General features: G+C 57.0%; 3 protein-coding genes and 1 long non-coding RNA gene across 8 annotated transcripts; 1 reads left to right on the top strand and 3 right to left on the bottom strand.

Moving 5' to 3' along the window:
* Window positions 1-32: 32 nt before the first annotated feature.
* On the top strand, window positions 33-17,004 carry LZTR1 (leucine zipper like post translational regulator 1). Of its 2 annotated transcripts, none has more exons than XM_074321718.2 (21): window positions 33-560; window positions 1,507-1,569; window positions 4,417-4,473; window positions 5,927-6,006; window positions 6,350-6,458; window positions 6,941-7,024; window positions 7,937-7,994; window positions 8,861-9,000; window positions 10,145-10,346; window positions 10,783-10,938; window positions 11,346-11,456; window positions 11,829-11,921; window positions 12,104-12,199; window positions 12,282-12,447; window positions 12,676-12,845; window positions 12,952-13,108; window positions 13,891-14,017; window positions 14,107-14,256; window positions 14,909-15,014; window positions 15,100-15,180; window positions 15,433-17,004. In XM_074321718.2, exons 1-21 carry the CDS (start codon window positions 283-285, stop codon window positions 15,547-15,549), a joined length of 2,601 nt encoding a protein of 866 aa, XP_074177819.2. In that variant the 5' UTR covers window positions 33-282; the 3' UTR covers window positions 15,550-17,004. The 2 variants fall into 2 exon arrangements, with proteins under 2 accessions (XP_074177819.2, XP_019613257.2); XM_019757698.3 differs by having other exon boundaries at window positions 425-1,059.
* On the bottom strand, window positions 3,379-8,650 carry LOC141569250 (uncharacterized). The gene is made up of 2 exons (XR_012492753.2): window positions 8,501-8,650; window positions 3,379-4,564 (listed from the first exon to the last, which is right to left on the bottom strand). It is a non-coding gene; the product is annotated as an uncharacterized LOC141569250 (long non-coding RNA).
* Window positions 17,005-17,709: 705 nt separating the features above from the next.
* On the bottom strand, window positions 17,710-20,388 carry THAP7 (THAP domain containing 7). Of its 4 annotated transcripts, none has more exons than XM_088800887.1 (4): window positions 19,835-20,377; window positions 19,255-19,606; window positions 18,597-18,737; window positions 17,710-18,421 (listed from the first exon to the last, which is right to left on the bottom strand). In XM_088800887.1, the coding sequence occupies exons 2-4, from the start codon at window positions 19,467-19,469 to the stop codon at window positions 17,857-17,859; spliced, it is 921 nt and encodes a 306-aa protein (XP_088657013.1). In that variant the 5' UTR covers window positions 19,470-19,606; window positions 19,835-20,377; the 3' UTR covers window positions 17,710-17,856. The 4 variants fall into 4 exon arrangements, with proteins under 4 accessions (XP_088657013.1, XP_088657014.1, XP_088657012.1 ...); XM_088800888.1 differs by having other exon boundaries at window positions 19,255-19,574; XM_088800886.1 differs by having other exon boundaries at window positions 19,255-19,410; window positions 19,835-20,376.
* A 735-nt stretch (window positions 20,389-21,123) lies between these two features.
* LOC109461466 (tubulin alpha-3 chain) lies at window positions 21,124-25,901 on the bottom strand. Its single transcript, XM_088800889.1, has 4 exons — window positions 25,707-25,901; window positions 24,665-24,813; window positions 23,668-24,348; window positions 21,124-21,421 (listed from the first exon to the last, which is right to left on the bottom strand). The coding sequence occupies exons 1-4, from the start codon at window positions 25,825-25,827 to the stop codon at window positions 21,125-21,127; spliced, it is 1,248 nt and encodes a 415-aa protein (XP_088657015.1). The 5' UTR covers window positions 25,828-25,901; the 3' UTR covers window position 21,124.
* Window positions 25,902-26,125: the final 224 nt, after the last annotated feature.

Here is a 26,125-nt window from a genome sequence, read left to right as displayed (position 1 = left end):
GGTACAACCACAGAATGCTCAGTGCCACACCAAGGAAGTTTGGCCTGTGAGCGCCCAGAGGAGGGAGCAACTGATTCTGCCCCCAGGGTTAAGCAAGCTTTCTCCAACCTGTGTCTTGGATCTGGATTTTGAAGGAAGGGCATTCCAAGTAGAGGGTACGGCACATGTAAAAGGCTTCACTCAGGAAGGGCGTCTTCAGACGTCAGAGGCAGTCTACGCTTGGCAGTTTGGGGGGCATTTGCTCGCTTAGGGCTGTAGGAGCTGGGTCCTGAGACAGACCTCATGCTTCTCGTGGCAGCCAGAGCTTCTGGAATCCTTATTTCGCAGGTGAAGAAACAGGCTCTGTTATTAAGTAAAAACGAGAATCCAGAGCTTCGGCATCACACTGCCTCTCAGCCAATAAGAACACTGAGGGCAGACGCGGGGGGCCCGGGCCGGGGGCGCGAGCAGGAAGGGAGGAGTTGGGTTGCCTGCGGAGGCCTTTGCGAACCCGGAACCCTTCACCTGGGATCCCGGGAGCGGCGGACGATCACGGCCGAGGCCCGAGCAGGCGCACGGAGGTAGGGACCCGACTCCGCGTTTACTGGAAGAGGGAAACCGGACACCGGTATTCTGCGGGAAATGCCTCACAGAAAGTTAAGCACTCGCCGCAGGGCGGGTCGCAGGTGCCGCGCTGGCCCTCGGAATCACGAGGAGCACTAGGCTTAGCCGGAAGCGCAGGCGTACCAAAGCGCGGCACTAGCCGGAAGTGCCGTACCGTCGGCCCGGGGCTCGCCGGGAAACGTAGTCTCTCGGGGGCGGCACAGGGCGGTGGCCGCTGGTCCCACGGACCTGGTGGCGGGTCGGGCGTGGACCTGGGATGGCTGGGACGAGTGGCTCGGGGGGCCCGATCGGGACCGGGGCCCTGGCAGGCGGCGCGCGGTCCAAGGTAGCCCCGAGCGTGGACTTTGACCACAGCTGCTCGGATAGTGTCGAGTACCTGACGCTTAACTTCGGGCCCTTCGAGACAGTGCATCGCTGGCGGCGCCTCCCGCCCTGCGACGAGTTCGTGGGGGCTCGGTACGGTGGGATTCAGGGATCTTGGAGGTTGGGGGGAATCTCTGAGGAGGTTTCATGGCGGGGTCCAGGGGCGAGGCTGGGTGGGACGTGGTGTCCTGGAGCGGGATCTGGCAATGGAGGGACGAGTGGGGGTGTTCAGGAAGGTGCCCAGGGCAGTGCAGAAGGTTTTGAGGGAGTCCCGGATCGGGGTGGCCAGGGGCAGGGTACTAGAGCTATATTGTGTTTGTGGGTCTCTTAACTGGGGAGTCCAGAGAGTCCCAGGGCAGGGTCAAGTGTCCCTGCATGTGGGGTCCTTTGGGCGACTGGTAGAATTTAGAGGTTTCTGTTGATTTTGACAGTTGAGAGGTGTTATCCAACTTCTGTGGCAGCCCCAGTGCTTGGTCTCATTCCTTGAGTGCCCCCAAGAGGGTCCTGTCCTTACACTGCCCACCCTTTCTTTCTTTCCAGGCGCAGCAAGCACACGGTGGTGGCTTATAAAGATGCCATCTATGTATTTGGTGGAGACAATGGGTGAGTGAGTCTGCGCATCAGGGTATTGGGACCAGGGAGGGAGAAACATGGGCGTCTGCAGCTCTGCTACTGTCTTTTCAGATATTAGCTAAGCGTCAGTTTCCCAAACTGTGAGGTTCCCTGCACTCAAGGCCCACAGCATCCAGTGGGTAGCACATGCTCAGGATCTGGAAATGTCCCTCTTGTTTTGAGTGAGTGGACACAGCAGTTGAAAGAAACACATCCACTCTAGCCAGGCACTTCTCCTTCCCTGCACTTCTCTGGGCTTCATCCACATGCCTACATGGCCGCTGAGAAGGTATGGAGGACACAGTTTTATTTATTTCCCAAGTTTTCAATTTTTTTTTTGTAAGGGTTTTCCCACATTGCTGTAAAGTCCTGGCAAAAAAACAAAACCTTTCCCGGAAATGACCTGATGTTCTGTTGGTGAGCACACCTCCATCGCCTGAACTGTGACTGGTTTCCTTTGATGAAAGATAATGGCTGTGGTAAACCCTTGGTTTCTGCAGTCTCTCCCTTCTCCTTGCATGTTTCCCTCTGACCCATTCTCTAGTAACTGGACCTCCCCAGATGGAAAGAGTTGTCTTAGTGTGGGCTAGGCCATGTCAGGTCCTGGGCACAGGCACAGTGGCAGCAGGAGTGCTTATTCTGGACCTGGAGAGGGGGGTCTGGTCCTGTCAGAGAAGCCTTCGTGGAAAGGTTTGTTGACCTGAGAGATGAGGAGTGGGCCACTCAAAAAAGAAAAAGTGTGCCAAGCATCGGGATCAGGGTAAGCAATGGCCTGGAGATGGGAGAGTGCAGAATAGCACTGGGTCTGAGTTTGGACAGAGCTTGCCTCCGTCATTCGTTGATGTACTCAGGAAAGGCCAGGGATGCCCATCAGGGATCTGGAAGCGTTGGGAATCTGCTGGACGTGGGGCTGAAGCTTGTTCCCTAGGACAGGCAGGACTCCGTTCAAGTTAGAGCGTTGTGACTTTGGCCTCAGGCAGGTGGCTTAACAGCAATAACTGCCCTCTGGTCTCCTTCTCTGTATATGGGGTGGCATGTGTACTACTTTTGCAGGGTGCTCCTGAGGGTCAGTGAGAAGTTTCCCTGTGTTGAGGCTGCAGTGTTTGCACATGACCCATCCTGCCCATGAGTCCCATCCCCACCTCTCAACCATAGGACCTGGCCTGAAGCCTGGGAAGGGCTGACCTCTGATTGGTGCTGCAGCCTTGGTCCTACTAGACTCTCTGGAGGAGCTGACTTGGGGCTAGTGAGATAGGCAAGACCCGATGAGGGACTACAGACTGGGAAGAAGGGTCTCCTTGGGCTTGGTTCCCTGGCGTCCATCCTGTCTCCCCTACATTCTCTTCCCCATGAGACACCAGAGGGATTCATTTGAAAATGCAAGTCAGCATGTGTTCTTCCTCAGCTCAGAACCCTGGAATGTCTCCCCACCTCTCTCTGAGTAAAAGCCCAAGCCCTCTTGGCAATCCGTGTGTCCCCATTGCTTCTCTGCCCTTGTCCTACACTACACTGGACCACACCACTGCCTTGCTGTGTTCTGATTGTGCCAGACATCCTGCTCGGGCCCTTGTACTGGCTGTTCCCTTCTTCCCACCCTTCCTACCTCTCCTCTGAATCTCCTGTGAATGAGGCCTTCCCTGACCACCTGGACCAACTGGACCAATGGGAGACCCTCCCCTCCCCTTCTGTACCTCTTTCCAGCTCCATCATCCCAAAACACACAGCTCTTTGTTACCCGTATCCTCAGCCGTGACCTGTATCCCAGCACCCAGACAATTCAACAAATGTTTGTCACATGAAGGAATGAAATAAAGACGTTTACTGGAGCCTTAATGAGAATCCCACAAACCGAAGAGGCTTGGTGTGCAGCACAGTGCAATGGGTGGGAACATCTCCAACAATGACAGGTAGTTTGAGTGATAACTATATAGCAACAAGTAGAAACATTTTTGCTACATGTGACACTAAGATAAACAGTATAGAAATTTGTCTTAATCTAGTTGCAACTTTGTAAGGACTGACTGGGTACAAAGAAAGATGGCCTCCAGCCCTGGGAGAGGGGGCATGGGGAGGAGGGGCCAATGGGGGGGAAATTACATTCACTTCCGGGCGTAGCAGCTCTTGGCTTCCTAGCTGCATGATCTCAAGCAGGCCGTTTTATCTCCCAGGTTGTTTCTTCTTCTGTAGATGGAGGTGGAGCGTGCAGTGATCTGGTGCAGACAGCGAGGCAGTGCAAGGGGAACCAGGCGCAGGCCTGGCCGGCCATGCAGGGCGTGCTGGGTTCCTGTTGGGTTGATGCCCTTCTTTCCTCTTACTGACAAGGGCTGGGTGGTAACATGCAGGTTGTGTTAGGTGGTGCCATGGCCAGTGGGTTTGTTTTCAATTTTACTGTATCTTTAATGTAGTTGTTATGCTGACTTTGAGATAAAGAGGTGGCAGGAAGATCTAAGAGAAGGGAAGGGGCCGCCCCTGAGGTGTGGGCAAGTGTGTACATTGTGGTGGCATAGCCCCGGGGAGGGGGCGCTGGGACATGCGAGTGGGGATTCTGGAGACCAAGGTGAGGGGTGAGCCCAGGATGGCTGGGATCATGCTTTGGTCTTGACCCTTGGCAGGCACCCCCCTTGCCTGCACCAGCTAAGGAACTTCCTCTGTGGTCACCTCTCTGCTCCCTCAGGCATCAGCTGTTTGGCTGGCCCTAGTTAAGTCCCCCAAAGCAGCTCCCCTAGCCCAACCCCCAGCCCCGGGCTTCGGTGTCCATCTCCCAAGTCCTGGCCAAGCAACGCCCTGCAGAGCAGAGCAGACCAGTACTGAGCCTGCTTCTCCCTGGCTGTCTTTCAGGAAGACGATGCTCAACGACCTCCTGCGGTTCGATGTGAAGGATTGCTCCTGGTGCAGGTCGGTGGCCTCCAGGGCCCCAGGGCCCCACTCTTTTTCCTAGAACATGGTAGCGCTGCACGGGGCCCTGGTTGCCAGTGCGGTCATGCTCCTGGAAAGATAGAGAGAAGCTTCAAGGAGGAGATAACAGCAGCCCCCGGGATGCCACGCTCAGGGCCTCTCTTAGTGTTCCCTCCATTTCCTGGGTTCCTTTTCCAGTCTGTGACTGAGATTGATTATCCTGAATCCTGTTCATTGTGGGATCTCTTTGACCTGGTTGTGGGTCCTCAAATTCTGCCTCAGGAGAGCCCTTTAGTCACCAGGCCTGTCTCGCAGCCAGGGGCACTGTGGAAGCTGACATTGTTTGATGGGTCCTTCCAGGATTGACTCCGCGGCTGCAGGGTCTCCTTTCCCCTCCCTGCCCCATTGGGCTCATCCTCTCCCAGAAGACCCCACACAGGCAGTGGGTATCATGCAGGCCTCGCCTCCCTCCTGCAGATGGTCCTCCCCAGCTGTGTAGCCTTGGGCAAGACACCTGCCCTCTCTGAGCACTACGTATTTGTGCCCTGCAGTCTAGCTCCTGCTTGGGAGCAGCTCACAGATGAGGGGGAGAAATGCATTCAGAGATTAGAAGCTACTGGGCTTCCTCCGGCGCTCTGCCATCTGCTTGCTCAGGTGCACAGATGTCCTGAGCCTCTTGGGTGCCACACTCTGTAGGAGCTCTGCGCCCAGAAGTCCTCTGGGGTGGGTCTCACTGCCCCCCTTTCATGGAGGAGGATGTCCAGGTCCAGGACCCACAGCTGCCAAACCTGGCATAGCTCCACACCACCTACCCTCTTCCCGGGAGACCTGGGTAGCACTGAGATTGCCATAGAAGTTTATATATTTTTTCTCTCACACCTGATTTTACAATGCAGCCAGAAGTTATAGATTTGTTTTAAAACTTCACTCTGAAGACTTTATAATTGTTGGTTAAAAATTGCCAAAGTATAAACCTCTGAAAGGATGTGGCCCCAGGAAAGCGGTATAAATGGGATTTTAATTCAACAAATAAAATTTGTGGGCCACCCATGCTACAGAATACAGTGCCGCTGTGAGAATGGGGGTAAGGATGGTTCTAGAATAGCACGAGGACCTAGTCATAGTCTACTGCTTAGTTGAAAAAGCAGATTACAGCTACCACATGATTCCATTTTTAAAAATCACTCAGAGGCACAATATGCGTAAGAAGTGGGGGAGACGTCCAGGTATGGACAACAGTATCTGGGAAAGGGGTTATACGTACATTTTAGTGATGGTGGTTTTGGTTTTTCCTTACCGGCAATTTTCTTAAAAGTTTTTCTAATGATACAGGTATTGCCTTGAAAATACAAAAATACAAGGAAATATGGGGTGGCAGGGGCTGCCCTGTGCAGCATTGACTGCAGGGCTGGCTGACCCCTGCTGACATCCACTGCCCCTGTTCCCCTGCCAGGGCCTTCACCACTGGGACCCCGCCGGCCCCCCGCTACCACCACTCCGCCGTGGTCTACGGGAGCAGCATGTTCGTCTTTGGTGAGCGGCCCTCACGCCCTCCTGCCACGGCTCCTGCCACAAGCTGTGCTCGGCCGGCCTCTCTCTGTCCACACCTTGCCTGATCTTTTGGGGTTGGAATTGTCTGCCTCTGACTGGGCCAGGTGACTCCCCATCCCTGCCAGGGACAAGGAATGGGGGTCCTGCTGATCTCGGTGTCCCCAGAGCCCAGCACAGAGGCAGGCAGGCATGCAGTAGGCACTCCCAGAGCTCCAGGGAGTTCTGAAATGCATTTTTAATGGAGCCAGATTCTGCCCCCACTCCTGGGGTTTAAGCACTCTGAAATGCTGCCTTTGGGCGTGACACTTTCTCTCGCTTTACCCAGGGGGCTACACTGGAGACATTTATTCCAATTCTAACCTGAAGAATAAAAATGACCTCTTTGAATACAAGTTTGCAACTGGCCAGTGGACGGAGTGGAAAATTGAAGGACGGTGAGAGACTGCGGAAATCTTTGGGGTTATCCTGTCGGCTTTCTGGCCCCGTAGCAGTGCAGGCGAAGAGCCCTGGGGAGGTTTGGGAGCTGGAGTGGGTGCCAACTCCCAGCTGTGCCTGTCGGTCGCCTCCTCCCAGCTCTTAGGTTGCCTTCTTTGAGAAACTAGAAGGGACCCGCCCGAATATCCTGTGATGGGGGCTTGAGTGGTCCTGCCTCACAAGCACCTCCTTTGATATTTTGGTGGCAGCTGGAGAGCTCTGTGCCTCCTCGGCGGCCTGGTGCCTCTTAAGCTCCGCCCCTGATGCTGTCTCTTATGCCCCAGCTGTAGTTCCCAGAGTCCCAGTGTCAACAGATATGGACATGGCAGCCCCAGGGCCGGGCAGGCCTTGCTGGGCTGTGGCCCTTGGATCGGCCCTTGAGGCGATGGGGCTCAGGTCTGCGCTGAGTGGCCTCTCTCCTCTCCCACTGCCCACGTTCCAGGTTGCCAGTCGCTAGGTCTGCCCATGGTGCCACGGTGTACAGTGACAAGCTGTGGATCTTTGCCGGCTATGACGGCAATGCCAGGTAGGTGGTGGCTCGGCCTGTGCCCCGCCCGAGTGGCCCAGTGTACTGAGGCACAGAGCAGGCCCTTCTGGCATGGGAGGGTTCAGGCTGGGGTCTCTCAGGAAGGTAGCTGTGTAGATAGGGAGTGGGGGGAAGAGGAAGATGGACACGATGGGGGTTAGGGCCACTGAGTGGAGCCCCTGCCTGACCTCCACAGCGGGCAGAAGGACTGGCACCCCTGAGGTCCCTCCCAGTGTGTCTCAGGGGGCAGCAATCCTGGCCCATGTTTGTGCAGCTGTCGAGGGTGTTCAGGTCTCCAGAGCAAGTAACTGGGTGTCACCATAGCCGGAGGCTGGGGGAGGTGGCCCCTTGAATTGCTGGGGTGAGACTACACGGGCCCACCATGAGGAGTGACCCTGAGGGGCTGAGTGAGCAGGGGGTGGCAGCGGCAGGGCTCAGACCTGGCCCCTTCCCTATGGAGAACAGCAGGGTTCTTGCCTCTGTCACAGGCTTTTTCCTCCTTGTTTTAGCAAATGGCTTTGCTGTACTTTTCTGATCATAAAAGCAGCATGTGCCCATTCCCCAAACTTTCAGCATCACAGAAACTCCAAATGGTGCAATTTCTGTGAGTGTAGCCGCTCTGAAGTCCTCCCCTCGCTCTGGGAATCAGCCCGGTGGCTGACCCTGTCCCGGCTCTATATGTCAGGAATAAGGCTGTTCTTCCCGCCTGGCTGGGTGGGGGCCTGGCACACTAGTGATTCAGTACAGCCCCCCACAACGGAAGCTCCCACCTCATGGCTGCCCCAGAGTTCCCTGGCCAGAGTCCCATGTAATGGGTGTTCTTCCCTGGAGCCACCCATCCTGGCCAGGCCCAGGCCCACCCTGACAGCTGGCCCCAGCCAGGGGCATCCTGACCCCTCTTTCCTCATTCAGGTTGAATGACATGTGGACCATTAGCCTCCAGGACCGGGAGCTCACGTGCTGGGAGGAGGTGAGGAGCTGGGGGGCTGGGGTGGGATTGGGGAGAGGCAGGGAGGTGAGGGGCATTGGGGGGCCAGTGTAGGGAGAGGCAGGGGGGGTGAGGGGCATCGGGGGGCCAGGATAGGGAGAGGCAGGGGGGTGAGGGGCATCGGGGGGCCAGGGTAGGGAGATGCAGGGGGGTGAGGGGCATCGGGGGGCCAGGATAGGGAGAGGCAGGGGAGTGAGGGGCATCGGGGGGCCAGGGTAGGGAGAGGCAGGGGGGTGAGGGGCATCGGGGGGCCAGGGTAGGGAGAGGCAGGGGGGTGAGAGATGCGGGACCGGGATGGGAGGTGTGGGGCTCTAGGGGCTGGAGTTGGGGGGAGGCAGAGATGAGGGGCTCGGTGGCTCAAGGACTGGGGTGGGCCAGGGTGGAAGCTGCTTTGCTCCCGTTGCCAAAGCTCAGCTTTGTCCTCGGCCTCACCCTTGCCCTCCCTGTTGGCCTGCCTGGCCCTCATGACCAAGTCCAGCAGCAGTTACCTGGTGACTAAGGCTCTGTGATTCGATGGCCGTCCCTCTGGGTGACTGATGCGGTTGGGGTATAACCACCCTGTCTGAACATAGTGAGGGCACCATGCCCCCCGCTGTCGTTTCCCGACCATCAGTCCGATAGCTCCACTATCTCTCCCCGGAGAGGTCTTTCCCCTGTAGTGATAATTCTAGCCCCCATTTGGGAGGGTGTGGTGGAGCTTGAAGTTTTTCTGCCAAAAGTAGTCTACAAACCCTCATTCACAAAAGAAACTTCAGGAATAAAAGCGGTCCCAGCTCAGCAGTGGAAGTGCAGATGTGTGTGCAGGTCCTGGGAGAGCTCACAGCTGACTGCCCCACCCCCACCCCCAGGTGGCCCAGAGTGGCGAGATCCCGCCGTCCTGCTGCAACTTCCCGGTGGCCGTGTGCCGGGACAAGATGTTTGTGTTCTCAGGCCAGAGCGGAGCCAAGATAACAAACAACCTCTTCCAGTTTGAATTCAAGGACAAGACGTGAGTGCCCTGGTGGGGGGGCCCTGGGCTGGCACCCACGCCTGCGTCTGGAGCCATCCTTGTGAGATCCCTCATGTAGCAGGGCCAGCTGCCCTCGTTCCCAAGGCGGGCATGTGCAGTGCTTTATACAGACTGGGCCAGAGGCCCCCTGCAGGCCCTTTGCGTGTGGCTGCCGCTAAGCAAGATAGAGCCTAGGCGGCCTCCCTCTTTGTTCTGGTGAAGGGTACCCCTGCCCCGTGAATGGCATGGTCAGTGCCACCAGTAATAGATGTGGCTGGCGCGATCTCATATGATGGCAGAAGAACGGAGGAGTGTGTGGGCTCTGAGCGCTGCCAGCCTATGCTGTCCTTGACTGCTGGCCAGCCCTTGACCCCTGTGATGGGCCTGAGCCCTGGAGGTGGCATGGACAAGGCATTGGCTCTGAGAGTGAGTGGAGGACAGGGAACGGAGTTTTGGCTGCAGGTCAGAGAGACTCAGGAGCGGACTGGGAGTTATACCCTGGAGGCCAGGGTGTCCGCTGGGAAGGGAGAAGGCTGGCATCCTGGGCCGGGGAAACAATGATGATGCCTGCCCAGCTCTGCTGTCCTGGGGTGGCCAGAGCACAGCCACATTGCAGGCCTGAGGGGTGCCCAGTGGCTTGGGGGCACCCGTGGAGCAGGCTGAGGAAGGCACGTCTAGAGGGCAGAAGGCTGGAGGATGCAAGGCCCAGGCCAGAGCTGGGGGTAGAGCTGCAGCTTGGGACAAAAAGGATGGGGTAGAAAGAAAACCAGGGGAGACGCAGCCACCAGCAGCAGCCAAGGTGGATGTTGGGAGACCTTGGTGGCCCTGTATGGTAGAGCCAGTGTGGCACCGCCTTCCTCACAGCCCAGCTCCCCTCCAGCCCCCTGGCAGCCTCCTTCCCAGGCTCGTGCCTGTGTCCTTTGTTCCCCTGCACAAAAAGGTGGGCAGAGCTGGTGCCAGAGCGAAATGGGGTGAGGGGCACTGGGCACATGCACTGCAGGCCCTCCCTCGGCCAGGGCTTGTCTCCTAGGGCCGCAGGGCACTTCCCAGCCTGGGCGTACTGTGGGGGGCCTCGGAGCCTAGGTGGAGGTGACAGGGGAGCAGCTGCGCTTGTCTGGCACTGGTTCCCTGTCGTGTGCCCCAGGTGGACACGCATCCCCACTGAGCACCTGCTCCGGGGCTCCCCGCCGCCCCCACAGAGGCGCTACGGGCACACCATGGTGGCCTTTGACCGCCACCTCTACGTGTTCGGGGGTGCGGCTGACAATACACTGCCCAACGAACTGCATTGCTATGATGTGGACTTCCAGACCTGGGAGGTTGTCCAGCCCAGCTCGGACAGCGAGGTGAGCACGGCGAGGCGCTGGGGAGGAGACCCAGGGCCCACGCCCTACGGGCAAGGTCCCTGCGCCACCTGCTCCCACCTCCTCCCCAGCTCCTCACTGCCTCAGGGGGGTGCTGGGGTTCCAGAAAGCCAGCAGGAGCCAGGCTAGGACACCTTCAGCCCTAGACACCTGTCCTGGCCTGACCCTGGAGCCCGGGCCCCACGGCCCATTTTCCGTCTCGCAGCCTGCGGGCTCATAACATTCCACTTCCCACTCTGTCTGCATCTCGCTGGGACATCCTCACGGCTCCCTGGCGTATCTGTGCTGCAAGCGCCCTCATCCTGTGGCTCTTCCCCGCCACCTGTCCCCACAGCACTCTAGGCTGGGACAGCAGGCAGTCTCTGGTGCCTGCCTGGCCCTTGCTGACTGGTCTCATACCCTCATGTCTCCCCATCAGGTTGGCGGGGCCGAGGTGCCAGAGCGAGCTGCTGCTTCTGAGGAAGCGCCCTCCTTAGCTTCTGAGGAGCGGGGAGGCTTCAAGAAGTCTCGAGATGTGTTTGGCCTGGACTTTGGCACCACCACTGCCAAGCAGCCTTCCCCACCGGCCTCAGAGGTGAGGGCCAGTGCCCTCGTTACCACTCCCTCACCCCGAGACTGGTCTGTGACTGGCCCCTCTCAAAGATAGGGAGACCGAGGCTCAGAGGGGTACTTGTCAAGGTCACACAATAAGTGAGCTGAGGCCTAGGAGTTCACGCCCTGCTGGCCACGCCCCCTCGGTGCAGCACGCAAGACCGAGTACCTGCTCTGTTCGCTCCGTGGGTCACGGGCCAGTCCTGCCCACTCACTCCCATAGGCCCTGCCTTCTGCCCTGTGCCTGTAGCTGTGCTCCCGCCCTTCCTTCAAGTCCAGTGGTGCCACATCCTTGGTCACAGCCTGGCCCGCTTCAGGCCTCAGCCAGCCCCCTGCTGGAGACCACGCCCTGCCCTGTCCCACCCTGCTGACTTGTCCCCTTCCACCCAGCTACCCAGCGGAAGGCTCTTCCATGCGGCTGCCGTCATCTCGGACGCCATGTACATCTTTGGGGGCACCGTGGACAACAACATCCGCAGTGGGGAGATGTACAGGTTCCAGGTAGGGAGATGTACAGGGTCCTGGGGAGCAGGCGGCTGCCTCGTGGGCTGACTCTGTAGTGGGGCCAGTCATGGAGGATGGGCCCTGATGATGGAAACTGAGACCCGGTGGGTGGGGACAGGGCTTGTCCAAGGGTGTCTAGAGTCGAGACTGTGCCTGGTAGGATGACAGCCTTTCTGAGGAGTTTGGCAGCTGGTGTGGGGAACACTAGGCCGAGGCAGCATTGGGGGCTCACGGCAGAGCCAGTGGACGCCTGGGAGCCGGGCTGAGTTGGGCTCGGCACTGAGGCCTCAAGGGCATCCGTGGCCTGGAGTGGGCAGAGCCAGGGCCAACAGTGGCTTTTCGTGGCAACACCGGGGTCTCCTCCTGCAGTTTTCCTGTTACCCCAAGTGCACGCTTCATGAAGACTATGGGCGGCTGTGGGAGAGCCGCCAGTTCTGCGATGTGGAGTTTGTGCTGGGTGAGGTGTGTGCCCTTCCTGTGCCCAGCCCTGCCCACTGTGCAGAGCAGTGGGGCCTTCGAGCCCAGAGGCATGCTGGCTGCCCACTGTTGCCTGGAGTCCCCAGACCCCTGCCCTAGCTGGCTGGGCCTTACCCCTTGGGGTGAGGGTCCTATGCCCTTCCAGCAAGGCGTCATTCTTGCTGCAGAAGGAGGAGTGTGTGCAGGGCCACGTGGCCATTGTCACAGCACGAAGCCGCTGGCTCCGCAGGAAGATTGTGCAGGCACGGGAGCGACTGGCCCAGGTGAGGTGCTGCCCCGCTTGGCCCCACCTGGGCACAGCATCCAAGGGGTACTCCCCCTGAGCTCCCCTTCCTGTCCCCACAGAAGCTGGAGGAAGAGGCTGCTCTGGCTCCCAGGGAGGCACCTGCTATGGCTGTGGGGGGGGCCCGGCCACCCCTGCTGCACGTGGCCATTCGAGAGGCCGAGGCCCGGCCCTTCGAGGTGCTCATGCAGTTTCTCTACACCGACAAGATCAAATACCCAAGAAAAGGTCTTCCTGGGCTGGGGTGGAACGGGAACAGGGTGGGGTGTGGGCAGCCCTCCTTTCAGGTAGACAGCCTGAGGCTCGGAGGCTGTGATTACCCGTGACCACCCGTGCATGGCTCAGTTGCTGCCTGCTGGCTCCGACCCCACTTCAGCACAGAGGGAGCCCTGGGCCCTGTCCCAGCCACCGCCCCCTGCCCACGGTCCCCGAGGCTAAAGGAGCTCTTGGGCACAGGCCACGTGGAGGACGTGCTGCTCATCATGGACGTGTACAAGTTGGCTCTGAGCTTCCAGCTGTGCCGCCTGGAGCAGCTGTGTCGACAGTACATCGAGGCCTCCGTGGACCTTCAGAACGTGCTGGTGGTGTGTGAGAGCGCTGCCAGGCTGCAGCTGGGCCAGCTGAAGGTGCGCCGCGGCCTACGCTGCCCACTGCTGCCAGCCCCTTGCCCCGTCTGCTGCCCTGTTGGGGCTGACGCCTGACCCCACCCCCCGCCGGGCCTGTCTGTCCCAGGAGCACTGCCTGAACTTCGTGGTCAAGGAGTCCCACTTCAACCAGGTGATTATGATGAAGGAGTTCGAGCGCCTCTCGTCCCCACTGATTGTGGAGATCGTGCGTCGGAAGCAGCAGCCACCGCCCCGTGCCCCCTCAGACCAGCCTGTGGACATCGGTAGGGAGCCTGGCCCCTTCTCTGCCGGTGACCGGCCAGGATGGCATTCATCTTGGTGGAGACTTAGGAGACAGGGAAGCACCTTCCAGGCCCTCAGGCGGGTGGGTGCAGGGGAGACCCCAGGGTGCTTGCTCCCTGGGCACAGGACAGGGACAGACTGGTAGGCAGTTTAGGCTCAGTTGAAAGAAGAACGCCCAACCCGTGGGCTTTCCACAGTGGGCTGTGTACCTGAGGGCGGGGAACCTTCTAAGCATGTTTCGGGAGATGACGCAGGGCCCCTCTCTGGCAAGGGTGCCTGCCCTGGCTGACATCAGGTCTGAGGGATTCTGAGGTGAGTGACATGCTCAGGGTCACAGTGACTGCTAAGTGCACCAACATCGGCGGCCCAGTGAGGGATGAGCACCGCCCACGGACCTCAAGTGCTCCTGGTGCCTCCTCGTCCCCATCCAGCCTGGGAGGGATGTCACAGGGTCCTTCATCCCGACTCCCTTTGCGGCCTGTCTCGCCCCGGGCCACTGCCCCCGTGTGACACACAGCAGGCACACAGGTTTTTCTAGGCCCAAAGGAGGCCTCAGTGGGCTGAGAAGATCAGACTCGGGGGTGGGCAGGCCTGAGGGTCGGGTTTGGGGCTGAGGGGAGAAGAGAACAGGATCTGGCGGTGCCTCCAGGGTCTGGGGAGGTTCGTTCAGGGCAGATGTGCAGGAGGCAGTGCCCTGGGGCCCTGAGGCCCGAGTCCAGAGCTGCCCTTGGGCTCAGGGTCCCTCCATGCCCCATCCCCCCAGGCACATCTCTGATCCAGGACATGAAGGCGTACCTGGAGGGAGCAGGCGCCGAGTTCTGTGACATCACGCTGCTGCTGGACGGGCACCCTCGACCAGCCCACAAGGCCATCCTTGCTGCCCGGTCCAGGTGGGAGGCGGGGTGTGGCTGCAGGGCGGGGCTGGGCCCAGGCACGGGCTGTGTCGCTGAGAGCCAGGCCTCTGCTGCCCCGTCCGCAGCTACTTCGAAGCCATGTTCCGGTCCTTCATGCCCGAGGATGGGCAGGTGAACATCTCCATCGGGGAGATGGTGCCCAGCAGGCAGGCCTTTGAGTCCATGCTGCGCTACATCTATTACGGCGAGGTCAACATGCCGCCTGAGGACTCGCTGCATCCTCGCCCCCGAGGCTGCTCCCGGGTCATCGCTGGGGGTCCCACTGCCCAGGGGGTGGCTTTGGGGCCCAGCTGGCCGGTCTTGGCCGGGCAGTTTCCCAAGGACTTCCTGGGGCCTGGTGCTCGCCCGGGGTGCTCTGAAATGGTCGGCTGGCACAGAGGGGTTTGCAGGCAGGAGGGACGGGTGGGTTCTGGGCCCTCATGACTGCTCGAACGAAGGGTTGGTCATCGCTGTGCGATGGGCAAGCAGACAGAAGTGGACGGATTGCTGGTTACGTCGCTTCAGTGGGGGTCTGAACATGGGGTGCAAGGATGCCCTTCAGGGCTCTGGGAGGCCGTGGATGGTTCTGCACCTGTGCATCTGGGTGTTTTCCTGGGGAGAGGGTGCTGTGATATTCTTTGGCTCTCAGTGGGACCTTTGACCCCTAAGTGGTTCAAAGCCTGTGTAAAGAGCAGGTCAGTGACCTGCCTGGATTGGAGCCCATGCCAGTCCCTCACGGTGGGGTGGGCCCCCTGGTTCTGAGCAAGTGCAGTCTCAGGTTTTCTCTGCTCCCGACAGGTGGGGGCTCCAAATGCACCCTCCCTGGGGAGGAGGGTGGTTGGTGGGAGGACAGCTCCTGTGGCAGCAGCTCCTTAACCAGCCCCCCAGCTACCTGTTCGCAGCCCCTTACTACTATGGCTTCTACAACAACCGGCTGCAGGCGTACTGCAAGCAGAACCTGGAGATGAACGTGACGGTGCAGAATGTGCTGCAGGTAGTGCGCGTGGTGCCCGCTGGCTTCCCTTCACCAGGTGGGTGGGTGAGAGGCGGACAGCCCCTCAGGGAACCTGCCGTTGCAGATCCTGGAGGCGGCCGACAAGACGCAGGCGCTGGACATGAAGCGGCATTGCCTGCACATCATCGTGCACCAGTTCACCAAGGTCAGGGCCCTCCTGGCCCAGTGCTCGCTGCTCATCCCTCGTCCTTAGGACCCACTCTCCCTTGGCAGCAGCCTTGGCCAGTTGGGGTGGGGAGGTGCCTGGAATCTGGCCATCTTCTGCAGCAGTGGGCCCTGGGGATAACCAAGCAGAACCACCCACCCACTGGCCACTCCTCGTCCCACCTTTGGAGCTGACCCGGCCCTCTTGTGAATCCGGTTCCATCCTGTTCTGGCCTTTGGTCGCCTCCCGCAGGTCTCCAAGCTGCCCACGCTGCGCTCACTCAGCCAGCAGCTGCTGCTCGACATCCTAGACTCCCTGGCCTCCCACATCTCCGACAAGCAGTGTGCAGAGTTGGGCGCCGACATATGAGGGCCCAGGTGGTGCCAGCCCACGCGTGGAGAATGATTATGCCTGCCCGTCCCCTGCAAAGACTGCTGGCTACCCTCAGGCCTGTGATGGAGTGGTCAGACCTGCTGGCCGAGAGGCAGCGTGCTCAGAGCCTCAGGAGGGAGCTCAAGGGATGTGGGAGGCTCCAGATGCCCCATTTCACTGCTAAGGACGTGGCTCACAGGACGCTGGTGGTAAAGCAGGTCCCTTGGCCGGCTCCCTCTCCTGGGGTAGAGGGATGGCTGGGAAGCTAGAGTTCAGTGGTGAAGACACAGCAGGAGGCAGGGGTCCTGGCCAGGGCCCAGCATAGCTTGTGGATCTGGCCACTGGGTCATGTTGCGAAGGTCCTGCCGCACAGCACCCCCCACCCTTGCCAAGGTCCATGTAAGGGGCCCCTCCTATCACCTGGAGCTTGTGTGTTGTCAACAATGGATGGATGGAATCTGACTCAAGATGAATTTTGGCGCCCTTCAAGATGAATTTTTGGGTTTGAAGGGCCTTGAGGTCAGCTCCCAGCCCAGGGTCAACCACTCTGGACTAGGCCTGGATTCCAGAGGGGCTGCAGGATCCTATGCGCCTGTGTGCACCTTGGGGCCTCGGACTGTGCCAAGGAGAAGCCAGCGAAGATGTCCCCTAGGTCGCTGTCTCCACCAGTGTTTATTCTGTCAGCCATGCCTCCGTTAAAGCCACAGCAGTGCTGCCTACTATACACACACCTGCTGGCACGGTCCCAGTCAGCCTCAGCCCTGGCCCGCCCAAAGTATGGACTGGCCATTTAGCCCAGTTGCTTGGGATTGGCCAGTCTTGCCTGGTTCTCTTTCCATGTCAGCAACTCCTCGCCCCTACCTTGGGCAACCCAGACACGTGGGGGTTGGGGTTGTAGCAGGAAGCCAGGCTGGCTCCTACCCTCCTGAGCGAAGCCCTGGGGTCACCCCCCCCCCCCCCGCCCGGCCAGCTGCCTTGCTCCTGTGCTGTATTGTAGGCCCCTTGGGAACTGAGGATGAGGCCTGTGTCCTTCCCTGTTACCTGACAGAAGGCCATGTGAGTCCATCCCCATGTGGAAGGCACCATTCTGCCTCCTTTCTGGGAACAAGAATCCTTCCTGCGTGGCTGCCATTTTTGGTGGAAATGATCTCTCTGCCTTAAAGTTTGCTTCCCTCCCCTGGCTGTGCCCCACACAAATGTGGTATCTGCTACTCCTTGGCCATTGCTGAAGAACCCCGGTGGCAGGTGGGCAGCCTTAGGCAAGGGGAACCCATCCATAAGGCTGCCAGCAAGCTAGGAAGTGGCCCGGGGCACATGGGCGTCTTAGGGAATGATCTGCAAACCCTGCTCTACAGCAGACCAGCTGGGACCCTTGTAATTGGCTGCTTGACTATCTTTTCTAGACATGGTATGAATAAATGGAGCTATACACCCAGGGCTCGAAAAAGCAAATTTCAGAACATTGGCAGTTCACAGGACTAGAAAGAATTCATCTATGCTCCTGGGGCCGTTGTGGCCAAGGCCCAGCAGGGAGCGGTTACCTGTGCAGTTAATCACCCCATGCCACCATCACAGATGCAGGGAGGCCTAGATTCCAGTTGATTTGAAAACTGGGGACACAGGTTGAGGCCGGGACTGATGCCTATGTGCTTCCCCCCCCCTTTCTCTCCAGGCCTCTGGGAACTAGAAATGTCATTTGTTGGGCCCTCATTACTTGCCAAGCCAAGCAGCCCCAGTAGTCAGAAACTGTCATCCTTGTCCTTGTTTTCAAGTAAGACGGGCCCAATGGCGGGTGGCTGGCCTGTAAGCCGGGACTTAGGCGGGGCAGAGACTGGGCCTGTGAAGGGAAGTCTGTTGTGTCCCTGCAAAGGACCCGAGTCTGGCCTGGGTTTTAAGAGTGTTTTCAAAGGGGATCAGCTTGCTGAAGTCAAGGCTGTTTCAGATGCCAAGGAGAGGGGTGTCTAGTGCTGCCTGCAGCCTCTACTCACAATCCTGTTCCTCAGAGAACCCCATGGGGCACGGAGCTGGGCTTTCTGCTCTCCACAGCCAAGAGCTTGGACTCCAGGGTCTGAGCCCTCTGGAGTCTGCAGCCACTGTCTGGGGGAACAAGCCTGGGATCCAGGAGGGGCCCAGACCCCCAGATAAATCATACAGTGCCTCCTTCAGGAATCCACTTTATTATGGCATCTGGTGGGTCTGATGGATGCAGCTTAGATCAGGTCCCTCTCCACGTGGATTCTGAAGGAGGAAGAGGTGGGAGCCCTGACAGGCAGTTCCTCAACCCTGGGTCCAGTGGCCCCTCACTCAGGCCATGCTGCTGCTCAGCTGCATGGCAAAGTCCTGCACATGCTCCTTCAGAGTCTGGCGGGCATCTGCCTGTGCCCGCTTCTCACGTGCCCTTTCCTGCTGCAGCTTGGTCAGCCGCAGCCGCAGCCGCTGCTCCCGCCGCTTGCAGGCCTGCAGCTGGCGCTGGGCCTTGTCCAGGGCGTCGAGTGCGGCCTCTGCCCGCCGCTTCCAGAGCAGCGCACTGCCCACCTGGTAGCTGTGCTCATTCTGGATGTAGGCTCCAGCAGGTGGTGGGAGGCGCAGCATATAGGCTGAGGGTGAGACAGGCCGTGGTTCAAGAGGGGATGGCTGCCGCTCTGGCTCCCGCTCCGGTGAGGGCTGGGCACTGCAGCCTGCTTCATCCGCTTGGGCACCCAGAGGCCCCAGGAGGTCTGAGAAGGGGCTGCTGAGGCCAGGCTCCAGCCTCCCAGTGGGGGAGGCAGGCAAAGCAGCAGGTGCCGAGGCCTCTTCCACAGGAAAGCAGGAGACGTCAGCAGGTGGAGGTGGAGAAAAGGGAGTTGTGGGCCCTTGACTGTCAGAGCAGCTGTGGAGAGACTGACAGGTCAGGCTAAAAGCTTGCCAGACCACAATTCACCAGCCCCCTTGAACCCGCCCCACAGACTCAGGACCCTGTTCAGCATGGCTGCTGGTAGATACCCTAAAGCCCTGACCCTCAGACTTGGGGTGGGAATGGGGTACCCCCCACCCAGAGCACATACCGCTTCCTGCATCGCCGGAGCCGGCTGACGTCAGGGGAGCCAGGTGGGTAACTATGCCCCTTGGTCTTGGTTGTCCGGCGCAACTTGGAGAAAGACTCAAATATCGTGGGAACTGCCCCCTCCTTCAGCCTGTGATACCCACTGTGGGGGAAAGCAGCCTGGATGAGAAGGAGAACAAGCGCTGCCACCCGCAGCCGACCTGCAGGCGCACAGAGCCTGCATGCCCTCCAGCACCGCAGAGCAGGCTCCCCAGTGCTAGCCAGCACGGCGAGAGGTAGGAACGCATATTGAAAACAATTAGTTTGGGCAATGCCAAATTAGGCAGAGTTCCACCAATCTCTTCCCTGCAGAACTGCTCAAAGTTAAGGTGCATGGAAAGGCTCCAACAGAACGGGGCTGACCAGCCAAAAAGAATGATTTCATTTGGGGATGTGGTGGGAGGACGGGGGTTCTAAGGAAAACCCTCTGGAAGAGCTCAATGTTTTTCTTTGTCACTGGCACAGTCATCCGGAAGGGGTGGGTCTTACTGTCCTCATCTGTCAGAAGGGGAAACTGAGGTACAGAGATGGGAAGAGACCTTGAAACCAGGTCTGTCCTTGTGCCAGCTGCTATAAGGACCTCATCACCGGGCCCTACAGATGCCCCAGTGCTGGCTCACCTGATTCCCACCAGCTCAAAGCAGTTGTCCTCAAAGTGTTTGGAACAGAAGTAGATGTACTCAGATGCTGGGTCCCATAGGCCCTGGCCGCTGGGGTCCAGCCTCTGGCAGTTGGCCAGCCACAAGCCTCGCCTTGGGTTGTCCTTTTTGGGAAGTCTGTGGAGCCACAAACCCGTGAGTCCCAGGCTGCCTGCAGCCCTGGGATCATGCTGCATAAGGTCCACAGGTGGGAAGAGCTGGCCTTGCACATGCTGCAAGAGACCTCCCTTCAACTGTCAGGTAAGCACCGCCCATCCGGGCACAGACGAGGAAACTGAGGTCTCAAAAAGGAGAACAACGTGGTCAGCGTCATCTAGCAGGTTAAGAGTCGCAGAAAATAAGTCCCAAGGATGGTGGACCACCCTTTCATCCTTTCCCATCTGGACTCAGTCCCACCTGGACCGCCCCCCTCACTTTCTCCCACCCACAAGTTCAAGCCTCGCCCCCAACCAAAGAGCATGCGCAATCGTGACTTCACGAGGCGGGCAAAACAGGCGCATGCGCATGTGAATCTTCGCGTGCAAGACGCACGCGCGCTGACCTGTGGAAGGAGATGCCGCTGTTGCGTGTCTCGCGCGTATCCCGTGTGCAGCAGCCGGCGGCAGAGCAATGACGCGGCATCTGGGGAAGAGGCGGGAGCTTGGTCGCGGGCGTCTGTTCGGACTCAGAGGGGCTTCGCGCCCCCAGCCGCCGCTCCGGTTCTGGCAGCCTTGGCCTGGCAGGTCTCCCCCGGTCCGATCTCGCTTGAGCCCCGACCCAACCCGTACTTCTGACTCCCCTCAGCGGCACTCACGGTCTTGCCATTGCTGAGCCGCCGTAGTCTCGCGAGATCTAGCGAGCGGCGGAAGTTGCTACCATAGAGACTCGAAATCGCGGGCGCTCGCCCGAGGGGCGGGGCGGGCCCCGGAAGTGGCAGAAGCGTGGCGTCACCGCCGACCCGTTTAGTGTTAGGGTCCCTGGACGCCTGCGCCGTGGCAACGTTGGCCCCTCTGTCCTTTCGGGTCTAACTTTTGGCTGTCAACGCCCGGGCACCCAATGAGCGGCTCCACTCGGCAGCACAGGGCCCGGGGTGCGGGTCTGCGCGACGCGGCGGCGGTAAAACGGCAATGCGTCGGTACCCACGCAAGCTGCCCAGGGAGGCCCCGATTGCAACAAACGTACTCCAATTGCAAGAAAAGGGACTGGGACGCGTGATCTAAAGAACCCAAAAAAAGTGCTCACGACTAAATTCTGGAGAGGTGTCTGTAATGAGAAGTGGCCACTCATTAAGTTTTGGGAAAATGTGATGGGCAGGGAAGTTTCTGTGGTTGCGACTTCCATCAGGGATGTCGACAGGGAAAAGCTAAAGGCTTTCTTTCCTGGAATCGGAGGTCAAATCTATTGATTTGTGCTGGGCAGGGCTGCCTCCCTGGCCCCGCCCAAGACAGGGTGAAAACGGCCACTCCACTGCTTAGAAAAAAACCAGGTTGCTATTCCATCCTTCAAAGAACATCAAGCATGGGATGAAAGATTTAAGAATGTTTAAATTTAAAACAATCGAAGCATCTTTCTTCCTAATTCCCTGAGCGGAGCCTTTTGAAGCCTTCCTTCTGGGAGTAATACAGTAGCTAAACATAAAGAGAATAATTTTTTTCGATCTGAGAGGAAACATGATTTTCCCCTAGAAATCCACTTGGAAAAAGGCAGGTATTTGAATGGGGAATTTTGTCAAAGTGAAGCACAAGGGACAGAGGATACCTCAATACAGAAACTTTAATAGTTTGTATACATGTCTTATAACGTTACAGTGGGGGATGGGAAACAGGGATGGTTGCCAGCTGCACTCTCCCATTCAGTATTCTTCCCCTTCTTCAGCCTCTGCTTCCACAGAATCCACACCAACCTCTTCATAATCTTTCTCCAGAGCTGCCAGGTCTTCCCGGGCCTCAGAGAACTCCCCTTCCTCCATGCCCTCCCCCACATACCAGTGCACAAAGGCTCGCTTTGCGTACATGAGATCGAACTTATGGTCGAGGCGGGCCCAGGCCTCGGCGATGGCAGTGGTGTTGCTCAGCATGCACACCGCCCGCTGTACCTTGGCCAGGTCTCCCCCAGGGACGACAGTGGGGGGCTGGTAGTTGATGCCCACCTGCCAGAGGAGGGAATAGAGTGAAGTTTATATTGTGGCCTCAGAAATGGTAGCTTGTTTTTCAAAACGAGCTGTGGACACAGTTTAAATGACGCCCTATAGAAACTGGTCCAGTATTTTTTGGCAGTATCAACATTTAATGTCCTTGGACTGTATACTTTCACTTTTTGGATTTACCCACACAAGAGCACAAAGCTACATGTGTAAAGATTTTTATGTACTATTTAGTTTAAAGCACTGCTTGTAATGGCAAAACTGGAACATGTCCATCATGGGGAACTAAATATACGCCCATACAAAGAAACACTATGTACGAGCATAAAAAAGAATGAGAAATCTGTCCTGGCATATCAACATGTCCAAGGTATAAGGTATACTTGGTAAAAAGAATAGCAAGTTGAAGTCTATGTATTTGTGCTTAGCAATATGTATAGAGTAACAGGCTGCAGCCTTGGACAGCTGGGGGAACATCCTGCTGGAGGAAGACACATGCCTGGGAGTACGCTGAGGCAGTCACCTATCTCTGTCCTGTGAGCAGATAGCAGTTAGCAGCAGCCAGGCACACAGCCAGTCTCCAGAAGAATTGGGAAGGGCACAGAGGATACGGGGTTCTGACCCTGATCAAGGGGTGCCCTTCCGCAGCTCTAAGGCCAGGCCAGATAGCCTCTCAAAGTGGGAGTGCTCCCAGTTTCCTGTTCTCTTTGGCCACCTGTTGCAGTGAGTCAAATCTATCACCTACGTGTAAAGATTGTGCATCCTTTGCCCATGCTGCTGGTCTCTTTCTGTCTACATCACTCATATAACGAGGCATAACATACCTCGAATATGCACAGAATATCTCTTGAAAGACAAACCTCTATGGAAGGGGAAGAGAATTTTAGATTTTTTCAGCCTTCTGCATTGTTTTAATATTTTGCCATGTACATGCATTTTAATAAAAAAAACTAAAGATTATTAAACATAAAAGATTCCTTTAAAATAGTGTTATCACTGAGCAAATGGTTGTTAAAGAATATATGGTGAAATTACACTAAGACTGACAAAAAACCCCCCCAAAAACTAGAATGAGAATTCATCATGGTTATCTGAGGCTGGACTGTCTTCTTTGGGGACAGTGAGTACAAGCTTTGACTTCCTGTACCTCCCCACAAAGACCGGCCTCCCTACTGGGTGACAGGAGGCAGAGACAGCTATGATAGGAAATCTGGGCACAGGGCACAGCACTTCCCAGCTGAGGCTTTCTTGGATGTGCTTACTTTCCAAAGGTCACAGTGACTAAAAGAAAATTTGCTCCATGCAAGTCAAGAACCTGGTAATTACACACATGGAGTGGAAGGTTTCAGCTCCTACCTATAACCTCTAAGGTCTGCAAGATTTAATGAATATTTCCAGATTGATGAAACCTGTTGTTTTACCCTTTTCTGTGAGTCCCTTTAAATCTGTCAGTTTTATGTCCTCAGAGATGATCTGCGTCATGGTTTCTTAGAGTGGGTCTGACAGAGGGCTAGTTTCAACAACTTGTGTGTGGTCAGAGGCAAGCTACTGCCATTCCTAATGGGAACAAGATGAGACATATTTCTCCTACTTGTCATATTCAATCTGGCATGAACCCTGGAACTTGTAACTCCACAAACACCTTAGGACTCCTCAGGGCTTATAAATGAGGTCTACAGCTTTGTCTAACACAGAAAACCAACTGTGAACGAGGACTTGTAACAAAGAAGAGGGCACAAAATTAAAGAACACAGGCATGATGAAGCACTTAGCCTGCTAATCACAATAGGTATAACGCCTGACATTCTGTTGTTTGCTTCCAAGTACATGTTGGAATCCATTTACAGTGATGCCCAAATTTCAAATATCCACATGAATTACCAAAATGCCCAGAAAATTTCTCCATTTCTATTAGAAGACAAAATTTCTATTTTAGGAAAATTCATAGTATAAGAAAAAAGTGTCTTATTTCTAAGGCCAACCTACATTTTCTGATTAATTCTACCACTCCAAAAGGGGGCCAAAGACCCTTCAGAAACTTTCCTGTTCTGTTAAAAAAAATTCTCCCACCACAGATAAATAATGTGACGACTCAGGAAGGAATTCAAGACTCCACTGAATAAATTATCGCTCTGGGACACTCATTTATGACCAAGAGCCTAGCTGCCGTGTATTCCCCACAAGGACAGCATTCTCTCGCAGGGTCTGCTACACGCTGAACGATAAAACCACTCAACAGCACCCAGTCCTACCTTAAATCCCGTCGGGCACCAGTCCACAAACTGGATGGTGCGCTTGGTCTTGATGGTGGCAATTGCCGCGTTGACATCTTTCGGGACCACGTCTCCCCTGTACAACATGCAGCAGGCCATGTACTTGCCGTGGCGAGGGTCACACTTGACCATCTGATTGGCCGGCTCGAAGCAGGCATTGGTGATCTCGGCCACGGACAGCTGCTCGTGGTAGGCCTTCTCGGCTGAGATGACGGGGGCGTAGGTGGCCAGGGGGAAGTGGATGCGGGGGTATGGGACCAGGTTGGTCTGGAACTCCGTCAAGTCCACGTTCAGGGCCCCATCGAAGCGCAGGGAGGCCGTGATGGAGGACACGATCTGCCCAATCAGACGATTGAGGTTGGTGTACGTGGGACGCTCGATGTCCAGGTTGCGCCGACATATGTCGTAGATGGCTTCGTTGTCCACCATGAAGGCACAGTCGGAATGTTCCAGGGTCGTGTGGGTGGTCAGGATGGAGTTGTAGGGCTCCACCACGGCCGTGGATACCTGGGGGGCTGGGTAGATGGCAAATTCGAGCTTGGACTTCTTGCCGTAGTCCACCGAGAGCCGCTCCATGAGCAGAGACGCAAACCCAGAGCCGGTGCCGCCCCCGAAGCTGTGGAAGATGAGGAAGCCCTGCAGCCCCGTGCACAGATCCGCCTGCGAGGAAGCAGAGACCGTGAGCAACGCCGGCAGGAGCGACCCCACCAACCGCGACAAGCTGCTGTCACTTTTCTTTGCCTCCACAGGAGGATACGAATTCAAATGGTCCCCAGTGAACATGCATTGCACTCTGAGGTGAGACAAAGCAGACACTGGAGATGTATGCGGATGGATGCACTGGAGCCACACGGGAAAGGAAGAGCATGGAGTCATTCTGGCCTGGGTTTTGCCAACATGACCTCCTGGTCCCAATCCAAGGCCTACCCTCCCATTCCAGGATCACGCCATCAGGAAGCCTTCCCAGCGCTCTTACCAGTTTGCGGATGCGGTCCAGGACCAGGTCGACGATCTCCTTGCCGATGGTATAATGGCCTCTGGCATAATTATTGGCTGCGTCTTCCTTCCCCGTGATCAGCTGCTCCGGGTGGAAGAGCTGCCTGTAGGTCCCTGTACGCACTTCATCTACAAAGAGGACACGTGTGCGCGGATCTGTAAGGACTGTTGTTAACTCACCAGCACGGACACGTTTGGGGACCGTTCCATTCTACCAAGCACGTGCTGTTCCCTGTAGGTCAACAGCATCAGTGTAATACACAGAGCACAGCTGCAATCTATGGCTCCGGCAGTAACTCATCTCCCAGCAGAGATACCAGCTTGACCGGTTCCCAAAGAAGGGAGCAGAGCTCAACCCCCCCCCCCCCACACACACACACACAGGCAAGTCTAAATATACATATTTGTTTCATACCCAAAGGGTATAATTTAAAAAAAACAAAAACCCTTACATACTAGACAGTCACTAGGTCAGCGTGACTTGCCAGGCAGTCCCATCAGTCACCCTATGTGGCCCAGGTCTCACAGACTTTAGGGTGACATTTTTCTGGGTGGCCAGTGACAAGTGCTGTCTTTGCACTGGAAACTACCTCAGCCGTTAAATCTGGAAGAACCCAATGAGTTTTCTCTACTTACTTTTCTATGTCTGAGATGCAGGTCAAGACTCCTGCACCCGCCTGAGAAAGTGCGCAGCACTGAGGTAGGACGAGCACCCGGTAACCCTGCAGGGGGGTGTACACGGCCACCTGCCTGGGCCTGAGGCAGTGACAATAAATCTGTCACCGCTCATCTTACTGCCGGCCTAGCAGTTTTTTCTGTTTGTTAGCTTTTCCTAAATCAGGAGACTGAGCCCCACATTTCAAACACTAACCTCTCAGTTTCTCATCTAACATGGTCACGGTCACGGACACCTGTGTGTCCATCCGTCCTTTCTGCAGAGGGATTCAAGGGAGCACACGTGGGGATTTAGCGAGGCTCTCCCACCCTCCTTGCAAAGCCGCCCTATGTGCCCGAGTACCTACCGACCACCGTGGGCTCCAGGTCCACAAACACTGCTCTGGGCACATGCTTGCCAGCTCCGGTCTCGCTGAAGAATGTGTTGAACGAGTCATCCCCGCCACCGATGGTTTTGTCACTTGGCATTTGTCCATCAGGCTGAATTCCATGTTCAAGGCAGTACAGTTCCCAGCAGGCATTGCCTATCTGCACACCGGCCTGCCCCACGTGAATAGAAATGCATTCTCGCTGGGAAAAGAAATAAATATGAGACCCACAAAAGAAATATGTCCTCAGGAAATCATCAATATATTCCACGCAAAATGTAATTTTATATGTATGTGCTTTAGAGTGTCTAAGAGTTTCTCAAACCTTATTTCGGACGAGGCTTATGAGATTCTTTTATCCCTATGAAAACTGATGTGCTCTAAACCACCCTAGCTAT

The sequence above is a fragment of the Rhinolophus sinicus genome, chromosome 9 (genome assembly GCF_057876585.1).
Source record: "Rhinolophus sinicus isolate RSI-liver-muscle chromosome 9, RSI-T2T, whole genome shotgun sequence".
In the NCBI taxonomy this organism is placed as follows: Eukaryota; Metazoa; Chordata; class Mammalia; order Chiroptera; family Rhinolophidae; genus Rhinolophus; species Rhinolophus sinicus.
The sequence above is the reverse complement of the archived record's forward strand: the minus strand, read 5'-3'. Positions and strand labels throughout refer to the sequence as shown.